Source organism: Carettochelys insculpta, chromosome 16 (assembly GCF_033958435.1).
Source record: "Carettochelys insculpta isolate YL-2023 chromosome 16, ASM3395843v1, whole genome shotgun sequence".
Lineage (NCBI taxonomy): Eukaryota > Metazoa > Chordata > Testudines > Carettochelyidae > Carettochelys > Carettochelys insculpta.
This window is the reverse complement of record NC_134152.1, coordinates 39,530,154-39,551,684: the sequence shown is the minus strand read 5'-3', so window position 1 is coordinate 39,551,684 and position 21,531 is coordinate 39,530,154. Positions and strand designations below refer to the sequence as shown.

Below are 21,531 nucleotides of genomic sequence, written 5' to 3'. Positions count from 1 at the left end.
TTCTTTGCCATAGGGGGGAGAAGGGAGACCCTGCTCAAATCCCCTCCTCTACAAAGTGTGTTCTAACCACTGAACTATGCAATATTCTATGGGGGTTCTCTTTCTTGCTGAAGCTTTACTACCGTGGATAATGAGAGTGATAGGAGCAGGGAGACTTGCAGCACATCTCCTGAATCCTGTATGAGTTCTCATACTGATGGATTACAGAACCCTTTTTACACACTTTCTAACCCCAAAACTCTTTCTGCAGTGGACCATTTTGAAAAGGCAAGATTGAGGTACTCTCACCAATGGGCTAAAGATTATAAGTTAAGCAATGGCAACAGCACCCGCAAAAGATCTGGTGGCAGCGGTTGCATGGAATGAGGCAGGTACCCAAATCATAAACTACAAAAAACTTACAGACACCAAAGCCAGGAGCCATACTTCTGTAAATGGATCTCTAAGCAGATCACTGTTTCTCCCTGTAGCCTGAATGCAAGTGGCTGTCTGAGAAAGGGAGGAGATGGTTTGCTGCTGCTGCCACAGCTTCCCCCACTGGCTAGATCAGGCAAGGAGATGCCTAGCGTACTGATCCCTATTCAGTGTATAGTAGGGTTAGGTGCCTAAATTGCTTATGTGGATCAGTGTGTTCTTTTTCTAATTTTCTAAAAGCAGAATAGTTAGGCACCATAAGGCTTAGCATTGCAAATGCTGAAGTCCCTTCATGGATTTTACCCACTGTCTCTTGATGCTACTGCTGTGCAATGTCCCCAACACTCCTCAATAAAAAGGTGGGTTTAAACAGGCATGTCTGAGTCTGTAATTTCAAGTCAATGTGCTTTCAGGAAACATCTCACACACTGCCTACTAATAAAAGGCCTAAAGTTCCACAAGCGGGAAATACAAATGTGAAGGCTTTGAGAAGAATTCCAAATAACTTTTGTTTGAAACAAAAAAAAAAAAAAAAGCAGTAAAGTAGCCCTTTAACAAAATAATTTATTAGGAGAGCTTTTGTGGGACGGACCCACTTCTTCAGACCATAGCCCTACCAGTGTCTGTTCTGGTAGGGCTATGGTCTGAAGAAGTGGGTCTGTCCCACGAAAGCTCACCTAAAATTCTTTTGTTAAAGTGCTACTTTACTGCTTTTTTGTTTTGATAGTATATCGACTAGCATAGCTTTCTCTGTTACTATTCAGCTTTTGTTTGATGGTTCAGAAGTAACTATGACATCAACACCTTAGAAACAAAGGGTCTCACCCATTCAATGTCATAAATCTCTCAAAAGAGAGAGAGACAAGGTAGGTGAGGTGGGTAGTATTTTTAATGGACCAACCTCTCCGTTAGTGAGAGACAGAAGCTCAGCTCTTCAAGCTACATTGAGCTATTCCTCAGGTCTGGTCACTGAGTAACTCAAAAGTGTCACTCTCACTAACAGATGTTGGCCCAATGAAAGATACCAGCTCATCCTCCCAGGCTTTCTAATGTCATGGAACCAACGGTGAAACACCAACATTGAATAAACATCTTATATAAAATTTATGTGTTTTTACTGATTCCTATCAATTCCTGCACATTTTGAGGACTTATGAATACATCTGAACTGCTGTTTATAAATCAACCACCACCAATATATGGAAGTTGCATTACTTCCTCAACTTCTAATGATTGTAATCAAGATTTGCACTTGACATAAGTGAATGCATGTGAAGACTGGAAGTTACCCTAATTAGAGAAATGATTCATCCTAGGAGTAAAAGGGTTTCTCTGACTAACCTTTCTTATCTTAGAATACAGTTTCTCATGTACATAGGTATAATTCTTAAAGAAGCACAAATTACAATTTCTTTTTTAGGCAAATTCTGGACACCCACCCAATTGGTAGCTAATCTTTTTAACACTGATTTCTTGTGTTCTGTTGTAAAATATGACCTCTCTGCAGTGTGATAAAAGTTACCCTACTCTTGTTTCCAGAGTTCTTAAGTCAGTTGTCCTGGTGTTACCAGCACAACAGCCTAAAGGAATCTGATCTTACATTTTGAGGTCCTTTTAATAAAAAAATTGTAATATGTAAATAAGCTACTGTTATCTTAGTAAACTATTGCTAAGCAGGTATAGATATTACGTTGTTCTTGTTAAAGCAGTTTATAGGACTTTGCAACAAGGAATCCTGAAGATTTCATATCTCACCTGATCTAGTTTTAGAATGGAAGACTTAACTCATTGGTTAAATAATGATGCAGCTCAAGTTGTTTTATTTCTTTGCATAAAAAAGTGAGAGAGACTCCAACAGGTACTGACTGGGAGCACATGTAATTCCCTGGCCAAGTTAATGATAAAAAGGTAAGGGAGGGGTCTCTTTACAGCATCGTCATTTCAATGTCATCAATGCAGGGGGCAGAGGGGACTCAAGTTGATGTGAGCATACTCACTGCAGCATTGTGTGCAATAATACTGACAGGAGCTGCTCTCCCATAGATGCCGGCTACTCTTCTCATCTTGGTGAAGTGTCGGCATCGATGGGAGGGAGCTCATATCAAATTATTGCATCTACAGCGGACGTGATGAACTGATGGCGAGTGGATTGGTCACTGCAGCATCGATCCACCATGTAGTACAGACAAGCCGTCGGTATCTGACTCTACTCCTGAAGATACCATGTCAACCTGAGCCAATTCTCTTGCCTGACTTCTAGTAATTGACCCTACAGGTTGGTCTGATTCTTTGGTTCTACTGTAGCAATAAGGGTTGGGAACCGATACTCAAGTCTAGAAAGGTTACTCACCGTAGTAACGGTGGTTCTTCGAGATGTGTCCCCGTGGGTGCTCCACATTAGGTGTCGGCCTCGCCCGGCGCCGCAGATCGGATCTTCCAAGCAGTTTCTGCCGGACCGCACACGCGCCGGTGCGCACCGCTCCCCCGCGCGCTCCCGGCCATGTGCGCGATCCGGTCCCCGCCAGTTCCTTGACCAACCGCCTCAGATGCTCCTGCAAAACACTAAACAGAGATCCGGAGCGGGGAGGATGGGCGGGTAGTGGAGCACCCACGGGGACACATCTCGAAGAACCACCGTTACTACGGTGAGTAAACTTTCTTTCTTCTTCGAGTGTCCCCGTGGGTGCTCCACATTAGGTGACTACCCAGCAGTAACCCAAGATAGGAGATGGGTAATCGGATTATGTGCAGCTTGCCCCCGAGAGGACCGCTGTCGAGAGACGGGTATCCTCTTGGAATACCCTGTGAAGGGCGTAATGTTTGGCGAAGGTGTCACAGGATGACCAGGTCGCCACTCTGCAAATGTCTTTTAGCGCAACGCCCTTGAAAAAAAAAGGCTGTTGATGCTGCCACCGCCCTAGTGGAATGAGCCCTGGGCGTGGCCAGTAAAGGAGTCTTTTTGAGTTCGTAGCACATTTTTATGCAAGATACGATGTGCTTAGAGATTCTCTGCGAAGAGAGACATTCTCCTTTTGATTTGGGAGCGGTAGAGACTAGGAGCCTATCCGTTCTCCGGAAGGACTTGGTCCTGTCCATATAGAAAGCTAGCGCCTCCTCACGTCCAGGAGGTGTAGGCGCGCCTCCTTGTTAGAGTTATGAGGCTTTGGATAAACAAGGGTAAACAATAGGTTCGTTAGTATGAAACTCAGAAAGAAACTTTAGGAACAAGGGCTGGATGCAGCCGTATGGTTACCGCCTCCTTGGAAAAACAGCGCAGGGTGGCGTTGCCATAACTGCCTCAAGCTCGCTCACCTTGCGAGCTGACGTGATTGCGAGAAGAAAGGTCGTCTTCATCATAAGGAGGCGGAGGGAAACCGTGGCCAAAGGCTCGAACGGTGGTCCCCTTTTCGCATTAAGCACCAGGTCCAAGTTCCACGGAGGTGGAAGCGGTTTCTGAGGGGGGTATAGGCTTACCAGCCCTTTGAAGAACCTGGTAACCATGGGATGGGCGAACACCGTGTGCCTTTCCTCTTCGTGTCTGAACGCCAAAATGGCGGCCAGGTGGACCTGAAACGAGGATAGCGAGAGTCCTCCTCTCTTGAGGTCCAGTAAATACTCTAATATCACAGCCATAGGCACCGAAAGGGGGCTAGCTGTTTGGTAGAACACCATGCCGTAAAGCGAGTCCATTTCTGCTTGTAGGTCTTCCTGGTGGAAGTCCTCCTGCTACTTTCTAGGACTTGCTGCACTTCCTCCGTACATGTGCTCTCTAGGGAGCTGAGCCATGGATTAACCACGTTTGTAGTCGCAGGCCTTGGGGGTGCGGATGCACTATGGACCCCTGGGCTTGCGTGAGCAGATCCAGCGCCACCGGAGGGGACATCGGTGGCCGGTCCGACATGCGCAGCAGTAGGGGGAACCATTGCTGTCGATCCCACGTTGGGACTATCGGGATCATTCAGGTTCCTTCCCTCCTGGCTTTGTGCAACACTTTGTGGATGAGCACTGTGGGAGGGAAAGCGTAAAGCAGGGGGCCCCTCCATGAGATCGCGAAGGCGTCCCTCAGGGGCCCCCGTCCCAGTCCTGCCCTGGAGCAGAATCGTGGGCACTTCTTGTTGTGCTAAGTAGCAAACAGGTCTATCTGGGGAAAACCCCATGTGTGGAAAAATCGGTTGCAGCAGATCGGGACGGATCTGCCACTCGTGCGTGAGTGCGAAACGCCTGCTCAGCTGGTCTGCCTTCACATTGCGAGCGCCTGGTAAGTACGAGGCTTTCAAGGTTATATTGTTGGCGATGCAGCAGTTCCACAACCGGACTGCTTCTACACATAAGGCATGGGACCGAGCTCCTCCTTGCCGATTTATATAAAACATGGTGGAGGTATCGTCTGTACTGATCCCGACTACCTTGCCTTTCATTTGGTCTCGAAAGTGTCTGCAGGCGTTGAACACTGCTCTGAGCTCCAGTATATTTGTGTGCAGTGACTGCTCCATGGAGGACCACAGCCCTTGCGTCACCTCTTCGCCCATGTGTGCTCCCCACCCTATGAGGGAGGCATCTGTAGTAAGAAAAACCAATACATGTGGTTGGTGGAAGGGTACCCTTGTTAGCAGGTTCCCGGGGTTTACCCACCATTGCAGGGATTTGCGCACCTCTGTTGTGGGCGACGCCATCCTGTGAACAGTGTGTGCTTCCGGTTTGTATACGCTCGCCAGCCAATGCTGCATGCTGCGCATGTGTAACCTGGCGTTCTGTTCTACGAAACGTCGCTGCTGCCATGTGGCCCAGCAGCTGTAAGCACGTCAGAACCGGCACCATAGGGCTGAAGGTGAAGCCTTGCGCGAGGGAGCCAATGGCCCGAAAGCGAGTCTCTGGTAGATATGCCCTCGCTGTAATAAAATTTGTGTGTGCCCCTACGAACTCTATGTCCTGTGTGGGGTCTATCTTTGATTTTGTCAGATTGATAAGCAGGCCGAGCGAAGAGAACGTGCCTGCTGTGACACATATTATGCGTAGTACCTCCTCCTTCGAGGCCCCTTTGAGTAGGCAGTCATCCAGATACTGGAATATAAATACCCCCTGTCTGTGCAGGTAGGCTGACACCACTGCCAAGGTCTTGGTGAAGACTCTGGGGGCTGAGGAGAGCCCAAACGGTAGGACCTTGTAAGTCGAGGGCTGCGAACCAATCTCCATCGTCTAGTGCCGTAAGGATGGAGGCGTTTGTGATCATCCGAAAGCGTTGCTTGCACAGGTACCGGTGAGGCCTCAAAAATCTAAGATGGACCTCCCCGTGAGGAAGTACCTCGAGTAGAACCCTCTCCCTTGCAGTTGCTCCGGCACTCTTTCCACTGCCCCTACAAGCATGAGATGGTCTACCTCCTGCTTGAGCCTCGCTACATGGGAGGCCTCCTGGAGGTGGGGCCCCGGGTGGAGGTCATGGCAGTGGGAGCAACTGGGAGGGGACGGCGTACCCCGTGGCTATGATCTCCAGCACCCATTTGTCTGTGGTGATCCCTTTGCCACTGGTTATAAAATGGTCGGATGATGGCCTTGAGCACTGGTTTCGTGCCCTCTGGAAGCGAGTCCATGAGGGAGGTTAACCTAATGTGGTTGTCGAAATTATGGTTCGCTAGATGCGCTGCGTAATTTGCCATTGGCAACAGTAGCGTGGAGGAGGAGTAGACCTTTCTGCCCAACAGCTCTAGCTTTTTGGCATGTTTGTCTGTTCCCCCACGTTGCGACGACTCCACCACCAAAGAATTTGGTTGTGGGTGGCTGAACAGGAACTCCATGCCCTTCGTCGGCACGAAGTATTTTTTTCCCCCCCCCCCGCTCTCTTGTGGACAGGCGGAATAGTCGCAGGAGTCTGCCATATCATAGTGGCAGACTCCAAGATTGCGTCATCAGCGGTATTGCTATTTTGGAGGAGGCCGGAGGTCTCAGATTTTTGAGGAGCTTATGGTGTTGCTCTTGCACCTTTGCTGTCTGGATGCCTTGCGTGAAGGCCACCCTCGTAAAACAGCTCTTGGAACTGTTTGAGATCGTCCGGAGGATGGACGTCCCCCGGGGCCGTAGCCTCATCTGGGGAGGAGAGCGAGGAACCGCTGGGGTACGTCTCCCTGGACCCTTCCGGTTCCCGCTGATGATGGTACACCCTCTCACTAGAGGTTTGCGAGGAAAAATCTCGGGGTTCCATAACCAGTCCCCCCTGAGATGCTTAAGTCTCTGTCCCCGGTCGCAATTGCCCTCGGGGGTACGAGATCGTTTGTAGGGATTTTTCCCTAGTAGATTGCCGATGGTGTCTATGCCCTGCGTGGTCCCAGCCAGGGTGAGGCTGGTTGCAGAAATGGAGAAGGGGGCTCCGGGTAGGCTGGGGGGGGACCCCTGCCTTCTAGTTGGAGTCTGCAACATAGCGGAGGGCTGTGAGAAAGCAACTCCACAGCCCTGTGCGGAGAGGGGCTGCAATGCCTCCTCTTGTGTGCAGTCTTCCCCCTCCCTTGAGGAGGTAACTCCGCCCCTGACATACAGGGGATCCCGGCCCCGTCCGCACCGAGCTCGGCACACTCGAAGGCGGTGCCGCACGTGCGGTGTCCTTCGGTGCCGGCAGGCTGTGTGCCTGCGCGCTCTGCACCGCCGGTTTTCCGGGGGTCGGTGGTACCGGCGCTTGTTTAGCCGCCGCCCTGCCTGCGGTGCGGGGCGGCTGGCTGATTATCGGAGGCTGAGCCGCTTGCACGTGGCTCTCCGTGCCGCCGCCGATCAGCTGTTGCTGCGGCTGGGGGCTGCTCGCTCCTCCCGTCCCGCTCGCTGTTGCTGCCGGCAGGGATCGGGCTGGGGGGCATACAGGGGATTCCGGCGTCCGCACCGAGCTCGGCACGCTCAAGGGCGGTGCCGCACGTGCGGTGTCCTCCAGTGCCGGCAGGCTGCGTGCCTGCGCGCTCTGCACCGCCGGTTCCCCGGGGGTCGGTGCCGCTGCCCGCGGTGCCGCCGGTACCGGCGCTTGTTTAGCCGCCGCCCTGCCTGCAGTGCGGGGCGGCTGGCTGATTATCGGAGACTGAGCCACTTCCACGTGGCTCTCCATGCCGCCGCCGATCAGCTGTTGCTGCGGCTGGGGGCTGCCCGCTCCTCCCGTCCCACTCGCTGTTGCTGCCAGCAGGGATCGGGCTGGGGAGCATACAGGGGATTCCGGCCCCGTCCGCACCGAGCTCGGCACGCTCGAGGGCAGTGCCGCATGTGCGGTGTCCTCCAGTGCCCGCCTGCGCGCTCTGCACCGCCGGTTCCCCGGGGGTCGGTGCCGCTGCCTGCGGTGCCGCCGGTACCGGCGCTTGTTTAGCCGCCGCCCTGCCTGCGGTGCGGGGTGGCTGGCTGAGTATTGGAGGCTGAGCCGTTTCCACGTGGCTCTCCGTGCCGCCGCCGATCAGCTGTTGCTGCGGCTGGGGGCTGTTTGCTCCTCCCGTCCCGCTCGCTGTTGCTGCCGGCAGGGATCGGGCTGGAGATACTTTCCTCCGTTTCTGCGCTGATGGAGTGAGGGAGGCAGCTTTCCTTTTAAGGGCCCCGGAGGGTCCCTCCTGCTGCGGCCGCTCCGGCGCTTCTGGCTGGAGGGCCTTATCAAGAAGCAGCATTTTTATCCTCATCTCCCTGTCCCTCCGTGCTCTGGTTGTTAATTTAGCGCAGAAGGCGCATTTCTGTGCCACATGGGACTCCCCCAGGCACCTTATGCATAGACTGTGCCCATCGGACACTGGCATCGCCTCTCGGCAGGACTCACGTTTTTTTTTTTTTTTTTTTAAAGCCTGAAGAGGACATTGTTGGTGAGTCTTTGAGTTTTTAAGTGGGTACTTAGCACCTTCTTTGTGCCGTTTTCCCCATCCGATGGCCTGCCTTAGCAGGAGGGCTGATGGCCCTAGCTCCTGGCCTCCGGCGCTTGTTACTGGGACTGGCTGAGCTGTCCCGCTCGTAGCTTGTTCGTTGTTGTTTGTTTTTTTTTTTTTTTTTTTACCAAAATAACAACCGGCTAACTTGTAGTAGCCTAAGTGTCTGAAAAAAACTTTAAAGAAAAACAGATAAAGTCGCTGAATACGCTACTTGGCCTTAGCCTAGTTGGATTCCATCTGCAGCCGACGGCGGTTAAGAGGAACTGGCGGGGACCGGATCGCGCACATGGCCAGGAGCGCGCGGGGGAGCGGTGCGCACCGGCGCATGCGCGGTCTGGCAGAAACTGCTTGGAAGATCCGATCTGCGGCGCCGGGCGAGCCCGACACCTAATGTGGAGCACCCACGGGGACACTCGAAGAACCACCTATCTTTCTGGCACTCTTTATTTGCTCCCTCTCTATCAGACAAACTTTTGTAGTTCTCATATGTTCCAGAACTGCTGCTGTGTGCCAGTTGCCTTATCGCTTTGTAACACATTACAAATGCCTTCCAATTCCCTGATTTGATCCAACAATTTACCATGGTTCGATTCATAGCAACCCAGCAATCTTAAACTAGCAATCACTTGCTCCTGCCAACAGTGAGTTTTCTTGCCTACCTTCTATGCATGAGATGGACTCCATTCTAACTTTTTCAAAAGGGACAGAAGTTGGTGAAAGAGGCCGACACACGCCTCCAAAGATGCATGCAGCTGATTTTTTAAACCCCTAGACAGTCACCTTTTTCTAATCCACAGCTTGCTGAGCTTTCTGAGTAACTATTTTCTTATTCAATTTCCATACCAGCATGCTGCATAGTACCAAACATTCCACCATTCTGCTTTACTTTCATATCAAAACACCTAACCCTCAAAACTCCAAGGATTTCAGTGCTCGGAGATAGCCTTCCTCTCTCAGTTTTGCTATGCTTTCCCCGTAATTCTTAATGTATTTTCTGACAAAGTTTTCCAAAGCTATCAAGGGGCAACTCCTCCACTTAACACTAAATAAAACTCAACTAAATTGTACAGACAGAACAAACAAGAGTACCAACTAGCTGACGAATCTTTGGAGAATACTACTGTGGAGGATGTGGTTAAACAGAGCACCCAGTGACAATTACATGGTACGATAAACACACCCATAAAATGAACTTGTTAACATTTGACCAGAAGTACATCAACCACCAGGAAAAAACAAACAAAAAAAAAAAAGCTGACAATACAAGGACAAGTGCTGCCTATGGATAAGACTCATCATACACTAGGTCCTACAGCATGCATTTTGAGAGGGACACTTGCTTCCTGTACAGTAAGCTAGAAGTGCACTGGAATTCATGAAGCATAGTTTCATTAAGAAACAGATCAGTAACTGTATGAAGCAGTCACTCTTAGCAAGAATGTTGGATGAAAAGTAAAGTGAGTGCATGGGTGGATTGCCTTTCCTATAAGTAACCACGCACCACCTAGACATATTAAAATACTGTTAAATGTCAAGAAGGGGCAACTTTAAATCTACAGGATGAGCTTATTCAAAACAAGAAACCCACCTCATGTATGATGGACCAAAACAATTAATATCATGACAAAAGCAGTCTTCAGTCTTAAGGTAGCTAAAGATGTCAGTTGAAAGGATAATTTAGGTAATGACTTGCATGGAGCCTTCCAAAAACCCAACAGATTATCCAAGGCTCTGGTTAACTATGAGCTCCAATCAAAATACAACAGACTAAAGCTGTACTTGAACTCAAAGAAAAAGAGTAACAGTAGCAGAAACTAACCATGGACAATCATTTTTCTTCATGTCCTGGTTGTGTACAGATCTCAGCATGTTGATCTACATGAGACTTTAGGAAAGTATGAGGTCTCTACAATACTACCAATGTTAGAATGCGACAAAACAATGCATAGGAGGGCAAAACTATCAAGCAATGGAATAGCTCCAGGATGACCAACCACGTCTCAAACTACTTCCCCCAATCAAGTATGGGCAGGTATTAGAGGATGTACTGAGCACACCAGTTATGTATGAAATATCATGAACTCCCCGTTCAATCCTTCTACTAACCAAACACTCATGTGCAAACATCAGACGCTGACTACCCTGCAAACTTTTAGCTGGCATCCTCTCTTGTATGACAATATGTCTAACAGTGGTGCCCTACAAGGAAAGGGCACTGATTAACTTTAACAAACAGAGCTTTTCACATCAAAGTTAATTTCCTGAATATTACCAAGGACCAAGTATAAGCACCGTATCCTTGTGTTTAAATAGAATTTTTAGAAGAAAGCAATGATGGCAGCCAGGTGTATGCAAATAGAGCCTCTGGACAGTACTGATCTTTTAAGTTATAGGATGAGTGTTAAAGGAGTGTTCATTGCCAAAGCAAGTATAGTGTTGCACCAGATCCAGAATCTTTTCCATTTATAGAAGTAAAGTATAGAGAACTGTACAACATCTGCTGTTTAAAAGAATCTTTTACCTCTTCTGAGCAGGACCTCTCCAGATCCTGCAACCATGTAGGAGCCATGCCTCCAGATGGAGGAGTTCCAGAATGAGATGAGGATCTGGCTTGCATCTTTTGAGAGGAGTGGAGTCAACTGCAGCGTGATTGGCAGACAGACAGCAATGAGTATGAGATAAAGATACCAAATCTGTCATGGTCACTTTGGAGCTTTGAGAATGACTTGGGCCCATTTTAGCTGTATGTCATGAAATACTCTGAACAATAGAGGAAAGGTCCACATTGGGGTGTATCCCACATAATGAAGATGGCTTCCCCCCCAGTGACTGGTAAACCAACCCACCCATGAGAAGAACTGTGGTCATTTGGTGGTTTTGGGTGTGGCAAAGAGATCAGAAAAGGGCCATAAAAATTAGTAGGGATGTGACCTCACTCCCCTTTGTCGGTTAATGTAAGGCATTCATGCAATATTGCCTCTCATAACTTTAATGGTCCTTTGAGCTACAGGAGTGTTGGCACATGTTGCAGACTACAAACAGTTCTAGAAAAACTGTTGTGCAATGTGGATTCTGAGGGGGACCATCTGCCCTATACTGGTGTGTCTGTACACATGCATACTCCCCAAACAGGAAGATACTGGTAGTCAGTATAAAGGATAGCATAGGCTGGAGAAAGGGGACACTCCCAGCAGACATTTTGGGGTTGTGTCCTCAATTAGTATTTCATCCTGATTGGTATGAATGGGAGTTTTAGACTGTGTCTGTGGGGTACATATACTGTCTACAGTGACACTTGCAGACCATGCATGTGTTACATTGTACATTTTACCCCCAAACATGGCTGCCGCCATTTGGCCCAGCAGCTGTAGGCACATCCTGGCAGAGATCTGTGGGCTCATTCTCACAGTGGAGATGAGACTGACATGTTGAAAGTGTGTGTGTTGGGAAGAAGGCTCAGGCTTGTACCACATCCAGCTGGGCCCCAATAAATTCCAGATGCTGCTCTGGCATCAATGCTATTTTTTGTACGTTTAGCTAGAGTTCAAAATTTGAGAACAGGTTCACCATTTTTCTTCTGGCTTCAACAGCATCCTTTGTTTGCACAATTGTACCACCAGCACAACTATGGACTACAGAAAAAACCTTAGGCACTGTAGGCAGGACAAAGGATAGTACCTTGCATTGGTAATGGTAGGACTCCAAAGCAAATCTGAGGAATCATCCAGGAGGAAGTATATATCGAAGATTGAGGGCCAAGAATCAAAATAATCCCTCTTTTCCAATGCCGGGAAAATTGTTGATAGTGTGACCATCCTATACTGTTGTAGTTTGATAAACTTGTGGAAACCCATCAGACTTCAGGAACATCAACATCACCAGCTCAGAAAATAATAGGAATAAAAACCTCTCTCTCTGTGCTAGAATGGAACCAGGTCTCCTGTTCCAAGCCATAGAAGGTGGTTTGTTTCTTCTCAGAATGTGTATTTTTAAAAAGGCCCATTAAGCAGGATGGAGAGAGGGCTAGGGGGATGGAAGAGAGAAGAACAACATGGGAGAAAGAAGCCAAGTGATTGCTAAACTGCTGGACTATGAAAAGATGGTTGCTGAAGCTGGACCAGAGAAAGGCACCCTAGGACTTCAACTAAAGCTTACTGTTTTGAGGTGGGTGTGAGATGTAGCCCCTTATATTGATGTCCATCTGCGCTTAGGAGGAAGCCTCTGCTGCCTGCATTGTGCATAAGTGCGGATGAGGTGTGAAAAGTGGAGGTCATGACCTTGGGGTAGGCAGCTATGCACGGAATAAGCTGAGCCAATAGAGTTTTGATGCAAAATCCTTTATAGAATATAGGGACTCATCTACGAGTTCAGCAGACAGTTTAGATTCTTCAAAGAGTAGATCCTTGACAGCGGAGTGTACCTCTCTAGAGAGCTCAGAGAGGCGAAGCTGTGGCACCCGTTTCCTCACAACTGATGTTGCAATAGAACAGGCAGCTGTCTCATGTTGGAGAGACTGTCCTTTCACAACCAGTCCTTAGAACTGCTCCCTTTTGTCATCTGGGAGATGTTGACATAATTCCTGAAATTTGGAACACTGATTATATTTGGCTAGAAGTGCTTCATCAGTAGTGATACTGAACTACAGTGTAGCTGAAGAATATGCTATACAATTAAAGAGGTCTAACGTCTTCCAGTCCCTGTTGTAAGGGAGATCTTCTAGGAGTAGTGTCGTTGCCCTCTCTCTTGCACCACATTGTGACTACAAGGAGTTTGGAGTAGGTTAGGAAAAAAATTCCATGTCATTAGCCAGGATAAGTATTTCTTGTTCACTCACCTGCGGGTAGATGCTGACACTGTGGTCTGTCAGATCACTTTGGCAAGGTCTAATGGGGCCTTATTGATTGTGAATGCTATCTTCACTGATATAAAGGCCTGTAAGATAGAAAGCAACAGAACAATTTGCTCAATGGCTTCTTCAGAGGGCTCTGAAGAGAATCTGCAATCCTGTGGAATAGTTCTAGGAAATGTTTAAAATCATTCGCTGATGCTGGAGGTGACGGAATAATGAGACCATTAGGGGAAGATAAGGAGAAGAAGTGGGTGACAGTGTAACCTCTTCCTCAGTTTCTTTCTGCTGCACCTCTCCTGCTTCTGGATCAATGTCAGGCAGTCTAGAGACTGGTTAAGATGGAGAATGTGTTTGTCACTGCTCTGTTGATGGTTTGGGAAAGTGTACTATATGTGCAGCTCATAAGTCCCAATAGGGCCAATGTAAGGAACTGGATATGTGGTGTTTTATCCATCGCAGTTTATAGAAGACCTGGTTTGCTGCTATTATCCAGATATGAAGGAAAAGCAGCTAACTGTGTGGATGCCCTATGTTGATGGAATATGCAGTGCAATGAAGTACTTCTCTCCCGCCCTCACTAGAAAAGAGCAGTGTGGTCTTCAGTGAGGAAAGAGAATAGAGTGCTATGTCTCTGGGAAGAGGCATGAGCTTCAGGTAACTTGTTACAGAGAAAAGGCAACTCTGCATGAGAGATGATCAGGTATCCTGGGTATCAAAACACTTTTGGCAGCTGCAGAAGCATCCTCAGAATTGACGGCCGCATAGAGGCTCAGGGCACTGCCAGTGACAAGTGCATTTTCTCCCAATAGATTCTGCTGAGAGTCACATTTGTGCAGGGGACTTGCTCAATGAAGAGGGCTCTCTCAGTGCAAAAGATGTGGCTATTGTGACGGGCTTGGTTGGTGATAAGGTTTTGGTCTGTGCCAAAAGTTCTCAATTGTTTTATTTGAGGTGGCTAGCACCAATTTCAAAATTCTTGCACTGTGCTTCTTGGTTCAAAGTGACAGTATTTCTGTTATCATCCTGCCTAGGATCCTCAGAACTCTCCTTATGTCTGGATACTGGAGGTGCCCATATGGTTGCAGAAGCTTAATTCTCACCCCCTGAAGATGTTGAGGCTACTTATGTCACTGGGGATGCCTTTCTTTGAGGCAGTTCCTCAGAGCTTGGACCATGCTTTAGGGCCATGTCTACGCTAGCAAGTCCTTCTGGAAAATCAGGCCCTGTTCTGAAAGACAATGCACAGCATCCACACACAAAACGAAGTCTTTTGATCCGAAATTGAAAGAGAGACTGTGGATCTTCTTCTGGAAGCCGTCTTCTGCTCCCAGATCTGGAAGAGCACTGTTTCCGAAAGATTCTTTCAGAAAAAAGCCTGTGTAGGCACTCCAGGGACCCTTCTCTCAAAAGAGCAGTCCTCATCATTCCGGATTGTTCAATCCCTGTCCTGTTCTTTCAAAAAAGAGCAGGGGCTGCGTGGACACTCTTTCAGAAAAGCAGATTGTTCTTTTGACCTGCTTTGCATGTAGATGTGTGTAGATGGTCTTTTGGAAGATCACTGTAGGGCAGACATGGCCTCGGTGAGAGAACAGATTTTCTTTTGGTGGCATGGAGGGTTGGATGATGAATGTCCAAAAGGCAATCATGTTGGAAAGGCGTTGGAGCCCAGGACCTGAGGCTGGTTGCAGAAAGATCTCCATTAATAAAGAGTTTTAGCTCCTGGACAGAGCCTTCTATTTTAAGCAACTGGTACACTTGAGAGGCATATCCATTCCTGAGACAGTTTATGCACCATGAGTGACCACTGCTCATGGGGATGACCTCATAACAGAAGAGGCATCTCTTGAATCTGGACACATCCCTGATACTGGCAAATTCTCCAGTTAGAAAGGACATATAATAGCAAGGGAATAGTAAAGTCTTTTTTCTCCCCCTATTCTCTTGGGGTGGGGGCAGGGAGGGAATCAAGGAAATGGCTATTATCTACAAAGTTTTAATGGAAACACTTCTATCACTAAAGGCTATGGATATATGAAGGGCTCTGCTCAAGATTCTGTCCCAAACCAAAGGCAGCTGAGAAAGAACAGAGCATGATTGGACCACACAGTGATGCTTATGGGCACAGTGCTCTCTATCACAGTATTATAGCTTGTTAGCTGCATTGTCTCTGCCATCTTCTCTTGGACTGTGAAAAGTTATACTACTTATTAAATTTATCAGAGATATGGAGCCTTCAGGAGCCTGAAAAGAGAAGCTAAGACTGATCCTACATTAAGGTTTACTATTCTGCTGGCTGATCCTCAAGACGATTAAGTAGTATTAGGGTACTGTTTCTACCTAAGGAAAGGAAAGTAGATTATAAAGGCCTCTGAAAGAACATTTCCTGTTCAGGTAAATATTTTGGCAGTAGCTATACTGCTCACCAAAATGTGAAAGACTCTTGGTATCTAAGACATGGCATCTGTGTACAGGCCACTTTAAAAAAAAAAGGCAATAAAAAAAAGTGAATACTAACACACAAGATTCAGACTTCCAAAACATTACACTGAAGTTTAAGGTTTCATCTTGCAGATTATCTGAATTAAGTGATACCAGAACACTAATTTTTCTAAAGAAAGACAGGATCATATTTTATATTAAAGTTCCATTTAAAAGCCATTTTATAGCATTAACAAATGATTAATTGTTACAGGAGCCATACAATCAACAGGTTGTTTATAGGTGACATATCTATTAACACGTTGAGATGTGCTTATAACCATCTCTAACACACCATACTACATAGAGCTACCCGCTCGTAAGTAGGGCTGGTTGAAAAAAAATACAGCAGCCACCATGACAATTTTGATAATTGAAGAATTATTTTTATCAATGTTTTAGACAGAAAATTTCAGTTTTACAGCAGAAAACAAAACAAAAAAATATTTCATTTTGGAAATTGTTCCATGATGTCTAATGGGAGCAGTCTCCTCTCCCGGATGGAGCTCCCTGGTTGTTCAGCATTGCCATGATGAGTTATGGCTCCCCTCCTTTAAAGCAGAGGCAGTGCACAAGGAGAGATGTAATCCAGACAGTGAGGCCCACCCAGAGAGGAAAATGGGGAGATATATCATGGCAAAACTTCCAAAGAAAACCCACTTCAGTTTTCAGAAGAATTATTTATGTAAAAAGAAAAACCACACTTCTCATAGGAAAATGTTTGGTGAAGGCCCCCCATTTTCCCTCAGGAAAAACAACTTCAGTAAATATTCGGTGACCAGTAGTGCCTTTAATTTCTATTAATCATCTCAAGATATTTAAGCTATTTTTGATCATAATTTATCTTGACAAGACGATATTCTATGTAAAAGCCTCAAGTTGCAATATAGTACCATTGACACTTACATTTCCATAGCAATCCTCATCATCTTCGGACATGGCAGGTAAATATGCTGTAAGCTTTGGGGGTGTCTGATGATGCAGATTCTCCCATGTAATGGTTTCAAAAAATGAATGAGCCTTAAGAGGTCCATACCCTCCCATTTCTTCACAACCTAATCTCTTTGTAGCATCCAGAACCTGGGCAAGTTAAAATGAAGGTATAACTTAAAGGTATAACTGCTTGCCATTATTTTAAGTTTTATAAGCAGGAAAACGGTAATCCCTTCTGGGTTTTAACCTGCACACTAACATGCAGAACCCTGTGACTATTAGTCTGTCCACTTTAACAAATATGCACTAATTGAAGGTAAATATTTTCTGCAGGTTCATTTCACTCCTGCTCTGAAAAACAGCACTTTTAAAATTCTCACACTATAAACCTCTCTTACCATAATTCTATCATACTTAAAGTTTCTAAATGTAATGCACATTAACTCAGATTTTATCTATAATGAAAAGAACTGAAGATTATCAGATAAATAACGCATCATAGAATTCTCCAAGAGATAAATTAAGAGTATAAAGAGTCCATAAGTTTGTGCTGTAAGTCTGAAGTATTTGTGATTATCTAATTTATTTCAGTTTGACTAATAGATGTGTTCCTCCTATACACATCTTCATAATTCAGATGAAAGCAAATTTTAAGTGCTGTTTAATAAGAGATGCTTACTTTCAAGACGAAAAGTTTTTACCATGCAAGGCCAAGAACCTTCAGGATTCTTGTTCAAAAGGGTTTGAAAGTTTTTAATAGTTTGGATACAAATGTAGAAAACTTTACACATTTAGTACATGTAATTTATTCATCTGACAATACAACAACTTCAATATTTACCAAAAGCTTTTCCACAAGGTCTTTTGCTTTGGGGAAGAATTTTTCTGGGAAGTCATATTCCAACTTAATTATCTTCTGAAATATAAGATATTCATTGCTGGAAAAAAGTATAATATTTAGTCATATGTTGCCTATGATACTTTTATCCTGGCATTACACACACAACCACCACCCACACAAATATATATTATATATATATATATTTTTAAGGGCCAGCTCCCGTGAGGATTTTCAAAGACAACCAGTGGGAGAGAGCACAAAGGTTTCTCTTACCGCTACAGCCCCAAGCAAGGGATAGACAAAATTCATGAACTGAGAATAATTCCCTATTTTTTGTATGCATTTGGGTATCGGATGCCTGAATGAGGCCAGGAATGCTGAAGTGAGCACAACTGACTCAGTATACAGGTGAGAGCATGTATATCCTCTGTGGATGTGTTAGTCACTATTCTGATGCACACTGCATGGGAGCTCCCAGAGAATTCTGACTAGCTCCTGGAAGCCAGAATTCAGGATGTGACTGAGAATCTTCCAAGACTTAACAGGCCCTTGGACCACTACCGATTTCTACTTCTCTACAGGGGAGCCAACAATACTCCCAAGAACGACCCAATGCAAAATTATGTGATACTGGGAAGAAATATTAAAGAGTTTGGGATGCAAGTCATATTCTTGTCCATCCTCCCATTGAAAGAAAAAGGCTTAGGTAGAGATTAACCAATTTTGGAAGTAAAAGCATGGTTGTGCAGGTGGCGTCAAAAGGAGGGATTTGGAGTCATTGATAGGAAGAGATGGGCTCTACCTAACAAGAGTAGGAAAGAGCATATTCGCGATCAGGCTTGTAAACCTAGTAAGGAGGGCTTTAAACTAGATTCATCGTGAGATAGTGACAAGCCCTGAGCTAAGTGGGGAAGTGGGATACCAGGAAGAAACAAGGAGGAAAATGCAACAGGAGAATATCTGAATTGTACTGCGAAAGCAAGGCATTCGAATAGTTAACCGAGACTGCGTCTACACTAAGAGAAATTTGATTTTTAATAAATTTGACTTTTAACCTCATCCTTATGAATTCGAATTTAAGTGTCCACAAACCTTTTTGATATTCAACCCACCATTTTTCCATGTCGAGTTTCTGCAACCCCATTGCCCTATACAAGTTTGACAACATGAGCCACGCACTGTGGGTACCTATCCCATAGTGCCTTAGCCCCAGTTGCTTGTGGGTGTTTCATGTTAGAATCCCAGAATGCAAAGCACTGTCCCAGAATTCAGAGCACCCAGTAACAGAATTCAGCCCTCCCCAAAACCTGCTTAGGTTCCCTGTGCCACATCTTCTGCAGATGTTGGCATAGCAGCAGGCAGCTCTGCTATCAGCCCTGTCCACCATCGCCTGGTTCCATCAGCCCCACGTCTGGACCTTTATATTTGAAGGCCTGGGTGCTACAGAACTCTAATTCTAATTCAATAAAAAACTTGTGGGCTTCCTGTGACCTTCTTCCTGCACACCTGGATGAAGAGCAGCAGAGAAGGAAGCTGCAATACCTGGAAGGTCACCTCATAGCTTTGTGGCATGCATACGGGACACTTCTGAAGGTTAACAAATTCAAATTTAAGACATGGTGTTTCCACACTAGCCTTTGGCATTTTAAATTAGAAATTGATGCTATACCCATTCGGTAATATCGGCATTTTGTTATTGGTATTAGGATCACTAATTTGAACTAATGGTATTCACAGCGAAGACAGTGACATTTTAAAAATCGAGCTCTCTCTCTGTGTAGATGCAGCCTTAGGTATCTGTACATGAATGTAAGAAGCCTGGGAAACAAGCAGGAAGAATCAGAAATTCTGGCAGTCCAGAAACTATGATGTGATTGGAATAAAAGACTTGGTGGAACAAATCATATGATTGGAGCACTGTCATGGAAGGTTATAAACTGTTCAGGAAGGACAGGCCAAGGAGAAAAGGTGGAGGAGTTTCACTATATTTTGGTGAGAAGTATGACTGCTCAGAACTCCAGTATAAAAAACAGGAAAAAAACCCATTAAGAGTCCTTTGGATAAGATTAGCAGTGGAAGTAACAAGGGCGATGTTGTGGTAGATGTCTACTATAGACTACTGGATCAGGTAGAGGACACAAACAAGATTTTCTTCAGACAATGAAAGCTGCCAGATCACAGGTCCTGGTTCTCAAAGGAGACTTCAATCACCTGGATATCTGCTGAAAGACCAATACAGCAGTACACCGACAATCCAGGAATTTTTTGGGAGAATGTTGAGGACTAATTCCTGGTGGAAGTGCTGAAGGAACTAACCGGGGGACTGGGCTCAGCTTGATCTGCTGTTCACAGACACAGAGGAATTAGCAGGGGAAGTAAATATGGGTGGCAACCTGGGCAGCAATGAAAATAAGATGGCTGAGTTCAGGATCCTGGCCAAAGGAAGAAGGAGTAAAAATCTGTTTTTCTGAAGTCCGGGGTCCGTATAGTATTACTCTATCAGGGAACTCAAGCAAAATCCCCTGGGAAGCGGAGAGGAGGAAAGGAGTCCAGAAGAGCTGGCTGTATTTTAAAGGAGCCTACTATCCCAATGTGCGGTATGAAAAGCAAATACGGTAGGTGACCAGCTTGTCTTAATACAGAAATCTGTTGAGCTAAAACACAAAAAAAAGATTACAAAAAGTGGAAACTTGAACAGATGACTAGGGAAGAGTACAAATATATTGCTCAAAATGTGCATGGATGCACTTAAGAAAGCTCAAGAGCAACTGGGAGTTGCAGCTAGCAAGGGATGATAAAAAAGGGTTTCTATCGGCATGTTAGAAATAAGGTGGTAGTTAGGCAAGGCATGTGGCCATTACTGAATGGGGAAGGTAACCTAGTGACAGATGATGTGGAAAAAGCTGAAAATACTCAATGCTTTTTTTTTTTTTGCCTCTGTCTTCACAGACAAGGTCAGCCCTCAGACTACTGCATCAAACAGCACAGTATGTGGGCAGCCCTCAGTGGGGAAAGACTAGGCTAAGAACTGTTCAGAAAAGCTAGATATACACAAGCCCATGGAGCTGGATCTAATGCATCTGAAGGTGCCATGGGAATTGGCAGATATGATTGCAGAGCCATTGGCCATTATCTTTCAACACTCCTGGATAATGGGAAAAAGGAAAATGTAGCACCCATCTTTAAAAGAGGGAAGGAGGAGAAACTAGGGAACTACAGAGCCATCAGACTGTCCTCAGTCGCTGGAAAAAAAAAAAGAAGTTACATTGTGCAGTAATGATGGTTCTTTGAGATGTGTCCCCCCAGGGATGCTCCACAGTAGGTGTTGGGCTAGCCCAGCACTGCAGTATGGAGACTTTTCCAAGCAGCATTGAGTGGGACTGCCCATGTGCAATCCCAGCATGTGCCACTCGCACCACTAGGGACAATGCTGTGCAGACCCACTCTTTCCTAAGTTATTTCATCAACACCCTAACTAAGTCTATTGCACTGAGTAGAGGGAAGGTGGGTGCGATGTGGAGCACCCAAGGGTGGGGGACATCTCAAAGAACAATCATTATTGCATAAAGTGAGTAACTTTTCCTTCTGAGTGGTGGCCCTTTAAGTGCTCCATAGTAGGTAACTGTAGAACAGTACCCCCCTAACTGGATGGTGGGATTCGACTCAGTCTATCACCTTAGTTACTTATATATCTTTGTCTACATGAGACTAATTTACAGTGTGTCATGAGTGTGTGGTTAGAGGACCATGTGGCTACACGACATACATCCTGTAAGGGTACTCCTTTTCAGAAAGCTGTAGATGTTGCTACTGATCTTGTGGAAATGCTAGCAATGGTTCATTTTGGATAAAATAACATTGCACTATGCATGCAGATGAGAATCCCGATATACATTGGGATGACAGAGGCAATCCCTTTGACCTTTCTGCAATAGATAAAAATAATCTTTGTGATTTTCTAAAGGATCATGTCCTGTCTATGTAGAAAACCATGGCCCTCCTGACATCCAAAGTGTGCAGTTTGGCCTCCATATGGGAAACCTGTGGTAGAAGGTAGGTAGGATTAGCTCAGTGGTTTGAGCACTGGCCTACTAAACCCAGTGTTGAGAGCTCAGTCCTTGAGGATGCCATTTAGGGGTCTGAGA

The 21,531-nt window shown here is 46.0% G+C and overlaps 1 protein-coding gene across 3 annotated transcripts in view; it reads right to left on the bottom strand.

Moving 5' to 3' along the window:
• PDPK1 (3-phosphoinositide dependent protein kinase 1) overlaps positions 1-21,531 on the bottom strand; it is a 107,233-nt gene that overhangs the window by 15,243 nt on the left and 70,459 nt on the right. For all 3 annotated transcript variants that reach the window (XM_075010269.1, XM_075010271.1, XM_075010270.1), the window contains exons 9-10: positions 17,387-17,483; positions 16,519-16,692 (exon numbers count right to left, since the gene is read on the bottom strand). In XM_075010269.1, coding sequence (XP_074866370.1) covers positions 16,519-16,692; positions 17,387-17,483 — 271 coding nt within the window. The remainder of the gene's footprint in view (positions 1-16,518; positions 16,693-17,386; positions 17,484-21,531) is intronic.